At 36.1% G+C, this 13,388-nt stretch overlaps 1 protein-coding gene across 2 annotated transcripts; it reads right to left on the bottom strand.

Annotated features, from left to right (window-relative positions):
- Positions 1 to 1,213: 1,213 nt before the first annotated feature.
- LOC306984369 (ER degradation-enhancing alpha-mannosidase-like protein 3) lies at positions 1,214 to 13,385 on the bottom strand. 2 transcript variants are annotated; one of them, XM_079585667.1, is made up of 20 exons: positions 12,714 to 12,867; positions 11,082 to 11,127; positions 10,748 to 10,848; positions 10,101 to 10,140; positions 9,865 to 9,977; positions 9,521 to 9,674; positions 8,670 to 8,804; positions 8,466 to 8,571; positions 8,232 to 8,329; positions 7,995 to 8,120; positions 6,855 to 6,938; positions 6,632 to 6,715; positions 5,963 to 6,087; positions 5,695 to 5,860; positions 4,148 to 4,299; positions 3,948 to 4,068; positions 3,309 to 3,485; positions 3,051 to 3,216; positions 2,771 to 2,962; positions 1,214 to 1,894 (listed from the first exon to the last, which is right to left on the bottom strand). In XM_079585667.1, exons 1-20 carry the CDS (start codon positions 12,806 to 12,808, stop codon positions 1,704 to 1,706), a joined length of 2,472 nt encoding a protein of 823 aa, XP_079441793.1. In that variant the 5' UTR covers positions 12,809 to 12,867; the 3' UTR covers positions 1,214 to 1,703. The 2 variants fall into 2 exon arrangements, with proteins under 2 accessions (XP_079441793.1, XP_079441794.1); XM_079585668.1 differs by lacking the exons at positions 11,082 to 11,127; positions 12,714 to 12,867 and adding an exon at positions 13,321 to 13,385 and having other exon boundaries at positions 10,748 to 10,810.
- Positions 13,386 to 13,388: the final 3 nt, after the last annotated feature.

The raw sequence follows: 13,388 nt of genomic DNA, 5'->3' as shown, positions 1-13,388 counted from the left end.
CTTTATGACGCCATAATAGAATGTGTACCTCAGTGAAAAATAAATCTATTCGAAAACACAAGGTAAAACCCTGAGGAAAGAAATACTAATATCATTAAAAATTACATTAAGCCTATAGCAAAAACGAGACACACACAGTAGGGTCATAACTTGATTTTAATGGCAAGTACTAACATTTCATCGGTCAATACAAAACAGCTATTAAAAAGACACTATAAAAATCTCGTTCTGTCACTGCAACAGAATATATTTATCACTTTGGCCCTCGATAACAAACATCTTAATCTCAAGTATTGTATAGAAAATCTCTTCACAAATAAATATAATCCCATCTGATCTGTATTATGCCCACACAATGAAGTAAATCAGTCATAAGCCCTTTTTTCGAAATTAAACAAGAGGTACACAGCCAGGTCGACATCCTTTTGAGAACAGCCATCAGCAACATGATACAAGGCATACATTGTAATTAAGACTTGAAATGGAAAGTTTTTGGCTGATATAACCGTTCTCCACATGCTATAAAGTGAAAGATTGTATTGAACTCTAAACGTTTAATACTCTTATTTTAATTGACTATGGAGTCTGAGCTACGTTATGGCTGTGTGAGACAAACTTGCATTGCAATGAACATTCAGTGCAAAAGATATTCTAATCATTATGATGTATTTCAAAAATTCCAAGACAAAGTGATGTGTAGAAAGCAATTAATCTGGTATAAGCAACACCTCCAATGTGATGGTGAAGCTGCACTATATATATATATATATATATATATATATATATATATATATATATATATATATATGACTTATTGTAATTATCACCCTGTTAAGAGACTATACCCATGAAAATTCTTTCTCTTTGATCACTATAAAATCGGTCTATGTCCTGGGCCTTTATGACTGATGCGTTACGACGCATGTATTGCGGTAGAGGAAAGGCCAGCTCTCTCAAAAATCTTCCTTGACCAGTCACTGCATGTAAGCAGGACGAATGTGCAACAAACACACAGATTTAGTATTGGCATATGATGAAATGCATACAATCTGTGACGTAATGATAAAGGCACTGTACATGCCTTTTAAACACACACATGCAAACACGTTAAAGTCATTGATTTCCCTGATGTTTCTGTATTGAAACTATGTTATACTGGTTCATTCTCCCTCATATAAACATCTTATGTAATGACTACAACACTGTTTTTGGGGGGGGGGTTGGTCATAGAAGCCCTGTGTTAAGGATGTCCTGAAGACTTCAAGCCACTTCAATTTTAAGGATGAATTTAAAAAAATGCACAGGACTGTGAACCTGATTTGCTGTGAAAGAAAAAGACAAAGAAAAACATTCAAATAAGGTCTGATCCACATATATTGGTGTGAGAGAGAGCATCTAGTACACCGCTTTAATTCCAAAACTGATTGCTTTTCAAATGTAGACAATTGAGAAGAATCAATTGCAAATACCACCATATCAGAGAGACAGAAGCTTCGCACCATCTCGCTCTGTGCAGATCAATATAGTTCCAACTTCGCAAGATAAGACTTCTGATCCCCCCGTGAGGAGATCAGATGGTACAGTCCTGGCGTAGCAGAAACATTCACCATAGCACAGCCTGCATTTTCTGATCTGAGGTCAGTGACAGGGAGCAACAGCCCTGTGTTCTGCAAAGGGGACTGTGGTCACGGATGATCCCACTGTCAGGGGCTGTTCTCAGGGTCTTTCTGTGGAAAGGTGCAAGTCTTTTGGTTGTCCCCAGTCAACGACGCAGCCTCGGTGTCCGTCTCGCTTTGCTCCAGCACCAGCTGGAAGGTAGTGCTTTCTGTCTCACCCTCAACAAGCTCTCCTTCCTTAGCAAGACGGAACTTAATATTCAACTTCTCAGCTTTTTCTACAAGGAAATAAAAAAAAAATCAAACAAACTTGAAATTGGAGTCCACAAACTAATTACACGAAATATAAAATAAATGCTCTATAAATTGTACAAGATATACAAGACAAATACCCATGTAATAATCATGGATTAATATAAATGAGAAAAAAATAATAATATATAATTATATCAAATAATATCATATAATACATGTATATATGTATATGTGTGTATATATATATATATATATATATATATATAGATAGATAGATAGACCATGTAAATTTTAATATGCTGATTTGCTGCTCAAGAAACATTTTATTTATTATTAATACCGAACACTATTTTTGCGGATTAATATTGTAGTGGAAACCTTGATACACAAAAACTCAAATGTTTGGGGTACGTAAGTTTTTTTTTTTTTTTTACATTTTTCAATTTAAATAATTTAATCATTAATTTACATTTACCAGTAATCATTTAAAATAATACTTTTATTCAGCAAGGATACATTAAATTGATCAAAAGTTAAATTAAAGACATTTATAAAGTTATTTATATATCAAGAACCATTATTAATAATTGAGAGAATGAGTACCAATAATAACTGAACAGCAAATCAGCATATTAGTATAATTTTTGAAGGATCTTGTGACACTGAAGACATGAGTAATGGCTGTTCAAAATACAGCTTTGCCAAATATTATATTAAAATAAAAACCAGTTCTTTAAATTTTATAATATTTCGCAATATTTCTGTTTTTAAAATTGAAATGCAAATTGATAAAATTGCTAGTTTGATTTTATTTCTCACAGTTTATTTGCTGTGACAGGGAGTTAACAAAATAAGAGTATGTGTAATCCATATTCAGTAGTTTTAGTCTGATCAAATACCTTTTCCCAGTTGTTTCTCTTTGGGCAGCAGGAGAATGTCCACATTGTGATGTTCTTGCAGAGCACCAGTGAGTGTAGCTCCCTCTTTGCTGAAGAGGAACACCAGGGGAACTGTGATGTCATCTGTAGGTTCTCCATCTCCAACCATCTGGAACAGTGGCGTCTCAGCACTGCTACTGCCCTCTCTGTGATCTGAGAGAACATTCAAAACCTAAGAGTCCAGATTCTAAGAAAGTGCAGAGAAATCATGAGCAGCAGGTAATATTACACTAGACCTCACCAATGAAGATGACTCCGACGGCTCCTGCTTCCTGCAGGCGGCGAGCTTTAGCAGCAAACATGCATTCTCCTCTCAATGCCAGCGCTATGTGTCCCTGCAGCTCTACTGCATTCTCAATGTATCCACACGCCGTGTAAGGAACACTCTTCACAATACTACCTTTCACCTTTGAGAAAAGTCAGAGGTAACAATAATTAAATGTGTTAAATGAATGACGTGCCTGCAGTGAAGTCGAGAAATTTCCATACAGTTGCTCACCCCATGCTCTTGTTTGGTAAGATCCATTCCAAACTTTGCAGGACCGGCCGTAAGGACTGTTCGGCCCAAAAATGGAGGGGAAATGAGCTGCACAATCAGTGGCACCACTTCCTCATGCTCAGGGGTTTGGCTCACCTCAGCAACCAGCTTGAACTTGAACACACCCTTATGAGAGTGCTATGGATAATGACGGATAAATTAATTAATGAACTGACATACAGAAGGGATAAATCACAGAATGATATTAAAAAATCTTTTTATTTAATTGAGATAATGCTGAAGTAAAACAAAATATAAATTTTAGATTATATTAGATAAAACATTAATAAATACTACAATGGTATATTGTGGCAAGCAGGGCAGGGCCGAGAGCCGTGGGAGAGGAGTTCCGGAAGGATAAAAGGAGGAGGGATGACCGTAAAGAACAAGAGAGGACCAGGCCTGGACTTTATGTTGGTGTTTTGTTTTAGTATAAGCGACAGTCATCCATGAGGGGCTGCCGCTTTACTTTTGTTTTGTTGTTTGTTTATTTGGTTACCTTAATTTTCTGGGTTCCCGCCTCCTTCCCTTAGTATTATTTATATATAAACTAAAAATAACTGGTTGGTCTACTGAAATGAGTAATTCTTGCAGATTCACCTGAGATGCTGAGCCTTGGCTTGCGGAGATCAGCTCAGTGAGAGGCGTTAGAGAGATGCCCATGCTTTTCAGAAACTCGACTGGCTCCAGGCCAGTGTCATGAAGAGGCAGTTCAATCCCCCTGTGTTGAAGAAAAAGAGGAGTTAGGCCCTTTTTCTTGTAAGTGCTGCTCTACGATCAACCTGTAGCATAGGACTCACCTGACAGGTGATGCCTGCTGGGCTCTTCCCACGCCAGTGAGGTATTTATAGCTGTCCCTGATAGTTTTGGCGAAGGTGGGGTTGTTAGGGAACAGGGTTTGAGCACTGGGGCAAGAGTATGAAAACAAATCGTCTTCGTGAGCTTGAGGTTCCTGAAAGATACACAATGATGTTGTGACTTTAGCTAAGTTTCCATCGACATGTTTATGCGACTTTTGGGGTATTCGCGTCAAAAAAAAAATGGAGGGAAATGCCAAGATACACATACAAATCTTAAAATGTGGGATAAAAAAAGCATTGAGTTACTAACTACAATTGAATCACACTTGGTGAATAAATTCCTTGATGTGCAACAAAAACATGTGACTTTGCCGCAACAGATGATGTGATGGGATAATGGACCAATCTCAAATGTTGTTTTAGTCATTCTGAAATGCCTGAGACAAAGTCTGTCATTAAAATGTTTTTATATAATTACCTCCCAGACCTGTCTCACAAGTTTGCATTCCCAAACATTAGGCATCAGAACGCAAGATAACATGACAGCATTTGTTTTTGCGTTTCGTCTTTTAGTAATTTTATTATGTAGGGAAAAAGGTGCCACAGTGGCTTACCCGGTTGCAACAACTTTCATTTTTATTACTGATATTTTGCGCCAGTTTCCTAATTTTGCTTTCTTGAACACATGGGAAGAAAACAGTGCTATATGCATAAGTGTTTTATGATATATTTAAATTTTTCTGATAAATTAAATTTAGATGGAAACATGGCTATTGAATACAAAATAATACTGATCGGATTTGTTAAAAAGGTTCCATTTACACTAAATGTGTGTCCGGAAAACAAATATAAATCCGATCTTCAATTACCTATATGCAAATTTAACGGAGATCACGTCAATGAAAGCAACAGATATGAGCTGCATTTTATTTATCATCAGATAATTTCAAGATCTAAGACCACAATAGGAGAAAGAGCAGCATCAACACTGGTAAAATCATTTAGGCCCCGTTTACACCTGTTATTAAGACGCGTTTTGGTCGCGGATTGGACGACAAGTAGACGAGGGAGACATTCTCGTTTACACCTGGTGTTTTTAATACGTCTTTTGTCCACTCCTGTCCTGATTTCTTCAATTACACCTGGGGCCATTTACTAAACATGACAAATTAACTCTCCTCCCATAAATTTTGCGTCTGAAAGGGAAACTCCTACAAACGCAATAAGGTCAGCTGCAAAAATAACTGTCCACACCTTTTCAGCGCTAATTTTTCACCTCATGTCTTTAGTAAATCCTAACAGTAGTACTGGCGCAAGATATTAGTAAATCTGGCCCCAGGCCTATTCACAATTGGATAGCTATCCGATCAGAGAAAACGCATGAAGTAACCAGGAGTAAATAGACCCTATGAAACAACTTATAGGAGTCCTTATAGGATTTTTTGGATCCATAAGAACTCGTGTTCCTATGACTGACCTCAAAAATTATGTTCTAGACTGAACATCAATTTGCAGTGCAGTTAGTGAAAAAAAAGTTGAGCTCTTACCGTGTTGTTGGTATGGCAGGGGGGCTGGGTCGTTGATAGAGATACTGGGAGCAAATGAGCCTCAGTAGTAAAAATATAATCATCAATGTCTATAGGCAACTGACTCTTTTCTGAGAAGAGCAGGTAGAGATACTTAAACATCTCAGCCAGGAAGAAGGAATCCATCCTTGAAATAAACAAACAAATCATTTTACTACTACTGTATAACTTAACTACTAATTTACCCTTTAAAATTAATCCAAATACAGACTACTAATAGAGATCCCACCTGTCCTCGTGCGTTCCTGTCCTCACATCCTGTACGGCAGCGAAGCCACAGGGGACCCGAGCGTGAGCATTCAACTTCTCCACTATAGACTGGCCCACTTTTAAGTAGTACGGATCACCTGTGGCCTAGAAATGAGATGGAAAATGTTATTTCATAACACTGAAGACAGACAAAAAAATCAGATTAGACCGTTAGCATCTCTCTCAAAAAAATGACCAAAGAGTTTTGATATTTTTCCTATTTAAAACTTGACTCTTCTAATAATCAAGCACAGTTCCATGATTATTACACAGGAATGAGTTCCTAGTCATATTGACCAAGAAAATCGCAACTTTTCATTTTCTGTCGGTCTTAGTACACGATTTAACTACAGAAGAGTTTTAAATAGGAAAAATATCAAAACTCTTTGTTAATTTTTTTGAGAGAGATGCTAACGGTCTAATCAGATTCAATGATCTACGCTAAACTATGCTAAAAGTGCTACCGGAAATTTGAAAATGGTAAAACTCAACTGTTTAACTCTAGGGGAGTTGGAAAATGAGTCTATTTCCAAAAAAAGTTCCTTTAAGCTCCATTCACATTGACAGTGAATAAATCTCATCACTGTTGGTTGCTAGTAGGCATTCTAATTTAACTGCTGTATTCAACTGTATCAGGTGGCATACTTACTTTGTAAAGGAAATATGTGCTCTCAGCAAACTCCGGTCTCAACGGGTGCTGCCCCCAGTGAACTCTGAACTCAGTGGTAAAGGCCTGTTAGGCAACAGATCATTTGTAGGCAAAAACATAAGGAGGATTAATATTAAAATACAATAAATTAGGCTGTGATCTCTGTAGATTGAGGATTTTTCAGGTTTACGTGACTTTGTAAATGCAGTCGTTGATTAATTACCTCAGGAAGAAAATTGTGCTGTTTAGTCACTTGGTAAAGCATCTCATGTGTCTCTATGGCAGGTTTCAAGTCTCCTCTCAGAACCTGAAAGGTATTTTGGTAAATTTGATCAAATGTTTCATTTTTAAATGAGCTATTTGTGCTTTTCCCTTTGAAATCCACATGACAGATTATAAGCCAATGGCTTTATACAGAGAACATTTACTAAGCCAAAATATTCATTAACGACAATGAAACCTTATTTCATTCAAATATTTTTACATTTGACAATGGAATTATTTTACTATTTTGCATTAAATATTTGACAGTGTCATTTTAAGAATCATATGCCTTTTAATCTCTTGGTATATGAGAACCTCACACTAAAATGTTGTGACCAGTGTTATTTTGTATAATTTATAAACTATTATAGTATTTATTAATATTTTAATTAGCTTTTATTTTTACATTTTCTGTATACATTTTAATTTTGGTTTAATTTTTTAATGTATTTTTGTAATTTAAATACTTTTTAAAAAACTTTCTCGTTTAGCTTTCATTTATTTTAGTACCGGTACTTCTACTTAAAGGCAACATGCTAATTTTTTATTTAATTTTTAAAGTTTGAAAGTTTTTCATCCAATATTTAGATGATTTTTTTCAGCTTTATTTCAATGAACTTTTAAATAAAATTGTAATAGTTAACAGTAACAACATCGGTTGTGACCTAACATTATAGCTTCACATCATCTTGGTGACTTTAAAGAAGGAAAAAACAATTAAGCAAAACAACATTTAGCTTCCTAGCTACACATCAGATCTTCCACTGAGAAAAAAAGTTGTTAGAGGACATTTAACAACATTTGATCAATGAGCTTTTTTTTAAATAGAGCGTTTGTATATTTGATTAAGTCACAGAAGAGCCAAAATAGGTGACTGTCATTCTTGCATTACAATTTCAATTACGGTACGTAATTCCTAAAAAAAAAAAAAAAAACTTAAAGCTAGGAAAGTTTTTACTCTATAAACATTAATTTTGGTTTTACTTGGAGGGAGGGTCCAATCTATGAAGTCTATTGGATTGGACCGATCCTGTAATTGAAAAAAAATCTCAAATTTCTCAGGCAACATGAAATAAAGAGGATTAAAAAAAAAGTGAACCTGTAGTCCAGGGAAGAAAGCCAGCAAGGAATCCATCCAGCTGCGCACATTTACGGTGGGATTGTGCATGTGCACATTGAGCAGCAGAGGAGGCTGGCTGATGTACTTCATAATGGCACTGTAGTGCTGTCACAATAGACAAAGACAAAGTCACATGTGCAGATAATAGATGTAATAAAACAAGCTCTGTTTGACTAATAGAGGTTGGATTATTTCAGGAGAATAAAGAGCCCTTACGGTGTTGAATCTTTCAAGGTACACCTTGTCCCCGAGAAGAATATAAGCTTTCATCAAATATTCATAATAAGAGTCAATTCCAGCACCAACACCGCTATCTGTCATGAGAAGCAGGGAAGGTACAAATGTGAATAATGTCTCTTTAATAGTCACAGCAGGATAAGATGTGTTAAAGTGGCTGTGTGGGGTGTTTTTATTGTGTAAATGAAGTGACAACAAAAGAAGGGGCCTTACCCCTGCGAACCCAGTCTCCATTGTGGATGTTGATCACAGTGCCGACAAGGTCACTTCCTCTTTGCCTCTTTTCCCAGAGGACATCCATTGCTTTCCTAGCGTGTTCCTTCATAGATACAGGTTGAACAACTTTTTAGCACACACTTCTCACTGTCTGGTTATTGGTCAAAATAAAATAAATAAAAAAACATGCTGGACGTTTACTTCAAATATTGTGTCCCCGGACAATCGGCTGAGAGCTGCAAACTCCAAAATCATGGTCCCTGCGCAGGCAGTGCAAGTGTCCGACTCAGTGCCTGTACGAGAAAGGGGGTTGACGACTCCATAGCGCAAGTTTACCTGAAGAAGAAAATTTAAATGTAACAAAAAAATTTTTTATTTCAGGTCAGGCTATGAAACAATATGGAATCATTCTCATGTAGCTTTTGCATATCAATATAAAAAAATAAAGTTTTCAGGAATTAAAAAAGGCAAAGAAGTGAATAGAGTAATTGGATCTGTCACATTTCACCCCAAAAAAAAAAAAAAACTATATTCTGCATAGCGATCAAACATATATTCCCCAAAAATACTTCTGTCTAGATGTAGATTTGTCATTTAAAGAAAGCATAAATATATTAAATTGCTATTAGTTTGTTTATATATTTTGCAATATGCAAGCAATGCATTTGGCCCAAATTAAAGGATAAGGAATTTAATGCAGATGAAAACAAGGCTGTGAGGGTTAGACATACAGTCTTTACAATGGCATGCACTGTCCTAGATTGCACAAATTTAATAACGGTTTTATGGAGTTAATAATACTTCTTTTTTTGTGTCTTTCTGAAATACTTTTCTTCAGTTGAACAATCGGATTGTGGTTAAACAACAGTGTAATCCATTGAGCACACTGGATTCTAACCCTCACAGCTTTGTTTTCATTACTGTCAAAAATTTAATATGGCACTACCCGGACTAAGGTCGATAGACAGCCAAGTTTTACACCTTTAAGTCACTCTGCTGCCAAAAGAAAGAGTTTAAATTGTTCAACCATTAGTCAACAGTGGTGGCGTTACCCGAGGATAAGGAAGGCCACTGGTGGTGTTAAAGGCAGGCAGGAGGCGGTAACCCAGTTCTTTGGCCATGTGTAGCAGCTCATCTCTGTACCACTGCATCCTCTCTCCACGCTGCTTTAGAACACCTGCCATCACATGTGCACCCAACAAGCCACTGGAAGAACGGGGAGAGGATTTGTCAATAATTCACTTCAAGATGGGAAGTCTATATGAGAGCATAAGAATATAGTCTAAAAACATTGTTATGTATACATTTCTGATTAACTTGAACATATATACAAAGTGTTATAAAAAAATTAAAAAGATAAACGTATCCAAAGCTAGAGAACCATCATGATCCATACCCCAGCACACGGATATTGGTTTCAAAGACAGAGACAACTATGTCATTGTCCAGTCTGACATCTCTCAATATCTTCCTCACAGCGTCCTCAAACTCATCCAGTTTGTTTAACAACTGCGCAAAACACACAAAACAAGAGTTTAGAAGCAGCCATTAAATAACAGCATTAGTGTTTTTCATTCAATTCAATTTGTTTCATTTAATTAAGTCCATCAAATCAGATAATATTTAACTCACCACAAGGGTATCTAAACTATCTATTAATGTTAGAGAGAACCTGTAAAGAGAGAAAGAAAGGTTATTAAAGTCACCATTAAATCCAAAATGGACAACTTTTTTGTTGTTGTTGAATATTTCAGAATTTATCATAAACTTTATAAAATGTATCATTAATCTCATTAGGGATTCAACGACTTTTATGCGATTAAAGTCGAGTCGATGTTGACGTCTTAAATGAACAAATAAGCCTGAACCTCAAACTGAAACTCGAACACTGGTTGCACAACTATGGCATATGACACAGCGCTGCCCACAAGGCTATTAGGCTACTTCTACATAACAGCTTATTTTATACAGTTCAATTTCTCACAGATTTCTTCGTTCTAAAGCAGATACAGAAAAAGTAGCACAGTAATATAAATGCATTAATGAGAGAGCGATTGCGTGAGAATTAATTCTACCCGTGCAGTGTTTCTCTACTAATAGTGAAGCTGTGGGTTTTTGTTATTAACAAATTTATGACAGAACTTTTCAGTTTCTAAGCTATTTTATTGATAAATCAAAGAACAGTATTGACAATACATTTCAGCGCTGCTAAATGTTTGTGCACACGATCTGCGATAGGTAAATGTCACTTTGACAGAATCATCATGAGCTTGACTCACTTTCCCAGAGAGTCATCAATGTCCCCCCGATTGGGTTCCAGCCCTCTTACCCTCCCTCTACAGCTGAGGGGCATCAACTCATCTGCTGGGTAGGCATAGTCCTGAAAGAGAATAGAAAAAGGAATTACACATAGTCTAAAACAATAACAGATGCATTCATTTTCATAACAAACAAATGGAATAGAGGTATATTACAATTGAGATGGTACAAAAATTACTTCTAACGCCATTATTTAGGTCTAAAATAAATAAATGTTCAGAAAGAAACTACCGTATTATGAATTCTGAATAATAATTTTTAATTATTGACAGTGGGATCTGGGTATTTACTCACCATGTAACTGTTATAGGCGTGATCAAACATCTCTAGGATTTGGTCCCTAAACAAACAAATACATTTTTTTTTTTTGAGTAAGCAGCAGGTCATCTTTCATATCACACTAAAACAAAAAGTATAGAACCTCAGTTCAACTGCTATGCTAACTGTTGCAGAAGTCACCAAAATTCACCTTTTCAGGTATGCCTTCCATATCCAGATTATCTCACTGCTCTATGTGGTGTGTGTGTGTATGTATATAGCTTAATAGTTTTGGGTCAGTAAGTTATTTTTTTTTAAGAAAAACTTTACTCAGAAAGAATGCATTAAACTGATCAAAAGTGACAGAAAAGACATTTATAAAGTTTCAAAAGATTTATTTTACAAATGTGCTGTTCATTTGAACCTTCTATTCAAAGAATTCTGAAAAAAGTATCCACAAAAATATTAAGCAGCCACTGTTTTCAACATTAATAATAATAATAAGAGGAAGAAATATTCTCAAGCAGCAAATCAGCATATTAGAAAGATTTCTGTGATGCTGAAAATTCAGCTTTGCCTTCATCACAGTCATAAAAAAAAATAATAATAATTAAATTCAACTTGAAAACAGTTTTGGTAAATTGTAAAAAAATATTTTATAATATTACTGTTTTTACTCTATTTTTAGCAAATAAATGCAGCTGTGGAGAGCAAGAGACTTCTTTTTTAAAAAGATTTACAAAATGTACCCAAAACTATCAAATATATACAAGTATATGGTGGGCCCAAAGATCTAAAGTCATAATAAACACCAAATGTCCTCTACTGACTGTCCACACCCTGTCTCTGGGAAAAGGTATGACATCTTGGTTAGAGACAGTCCACACTTCAGTGGTTGAAAACAAGAATTAGCATGACAACTGCCCCCAGACGTCACCGATTTTATTTTTAAATTCTGTCATTATTTATACCCTCAAGTTGTTTCAACCTGTATGGATTTCTTTCTTCTGTTGAACACAAAATAATGAAGACTGTGGATAACAGTTGACGGGCCACATTAACTTTCAATGTATTTTATTTTCCCATTCTATGGATTCAGATTTTATTTAATGCCATGTTAGCATTCAAAGCTATTTTCCCATACTATGGAAGTCATTGGGGTCCATAACTGGTTAAGGTCCTTATGCGAGTTAACGATGACAATTCATTTGAGGTGAACAATCCAGTGTAATCATTTTTGTCAACATCTTTGTGGCAAATGCAATTCTCACAAGTTAAGCCAGAGCACAAGACACACACAACCACTAAAACAATGAGGTCATGTTTTACAAGAACAAGTAGCCTAATTGGTGTACTAACATTATTAGTGTCAGACAAAACCAAAATGACATGGAATTAAAGTATAGGCTACAGCAGGTAATGTTTACCATTGCATACCGCATTACAGCATGTCATCACCCTCAGGCATTCACAATGAGTATACAGCAATAACAATATTTGCCTAATGGGTTGGAATCAGTTAAATTTAAAATATACAATGTTAAATGTACACATACATACCCAATAGTACACACAACAAACCAATTAACATCATTATCATATGACCTCCCATCAATCATCATAACCATGTAATAGCATTTTCATACCAGCACATGCAGTTAAACTCACCTGATTTTAGACTTTTCCTCTGCTGTCATGGGCTGTCCATCTTGACCAGTGACTCCAATCACAAGGCAGGACAAGATCACAGCTAATAGAGCCATGACTAGCCCACAACAACTGTGTGTTTCTCTTCTGGTCCAGTGGTTTACCCCCACTTTAAGAGGTATTTTCTTGACGATATGCTTTTTAAGCCGATTTGAAATGTATCTAATCCCTCAAGTACAGCAACAACTGCCTGACTCTAGAGGCCTGTCAATCTTGAATCACTTTTGATCTTGTCCTATGCAGTTCGTTGACATTAGTTGATTTAACATACCTGCCTTAATGACCGTATTTAATACTCGACCGAAAAAATGTAATTATGTTAATAAGTACTTTGGATAAGAGCGTCTGACAATTTATTTGATTATAACACTGACTTAAAACAGATTGTCTAACGTTACCTGTCGAGCTAACGACGGCTAACTAGCAAACTTCCCCACAAATGTATTCCCCAACGCTACTTTTGATCTCCTTCGTCCCTCTTGATATTTCTGGACATATATCCTGTCGAATTGACTGCGTCCAACTCCTAATAATCTCCATCCCATCTAGATTTGGCCCCTCATTTCGCTGAGTTTGACTTAGCCGACTGATAACAAGGCTCATCGGGGCGCGAGCTGATGATTTCATCACCAAGAG

Source organism: Phoxinus phoxinus, assembly GCF_949152265.1.
Source record: "Phoxinus phoxinus genome assembly, chromosome: 17".
Taxonomy (NCBI): domain Eukaryota; kingdom Metazoa; phylum Chordata; class Actinopteri; order Cypriniformes; family Leuciscidae; genus Phoxinus; species Phoxinus phoxinus.
This window is presented reverse-complemented; position numbering and strand designations above follow the sequence as displayed.

Excerpts from the sequence above, each read along its gene's own strand:
- LOC306984369 (XM_079585667.1), bottom strand. The coding sequence starts at position 12,808 with ATGGCTCTATTAGCTGTGATCTTGTCCTGCCTTGTGATTGGAGTCACT. Across the intron at positions 5,861-5,962 it reads ACAGGAACGCACGAGGACAG|GATGGATTCCTTCTTCCTGG; the intron begins GTGGGATCTCTA and ends GTTTATTTCAAG. Across the intron at positions 4,300-5,694 it reads CCTGCCATACCAACAACACG|GAACCTCAAGCTCACGAAGA; the intron begins GTAAGAGCTCAA and ends TGTATCTTTCAG.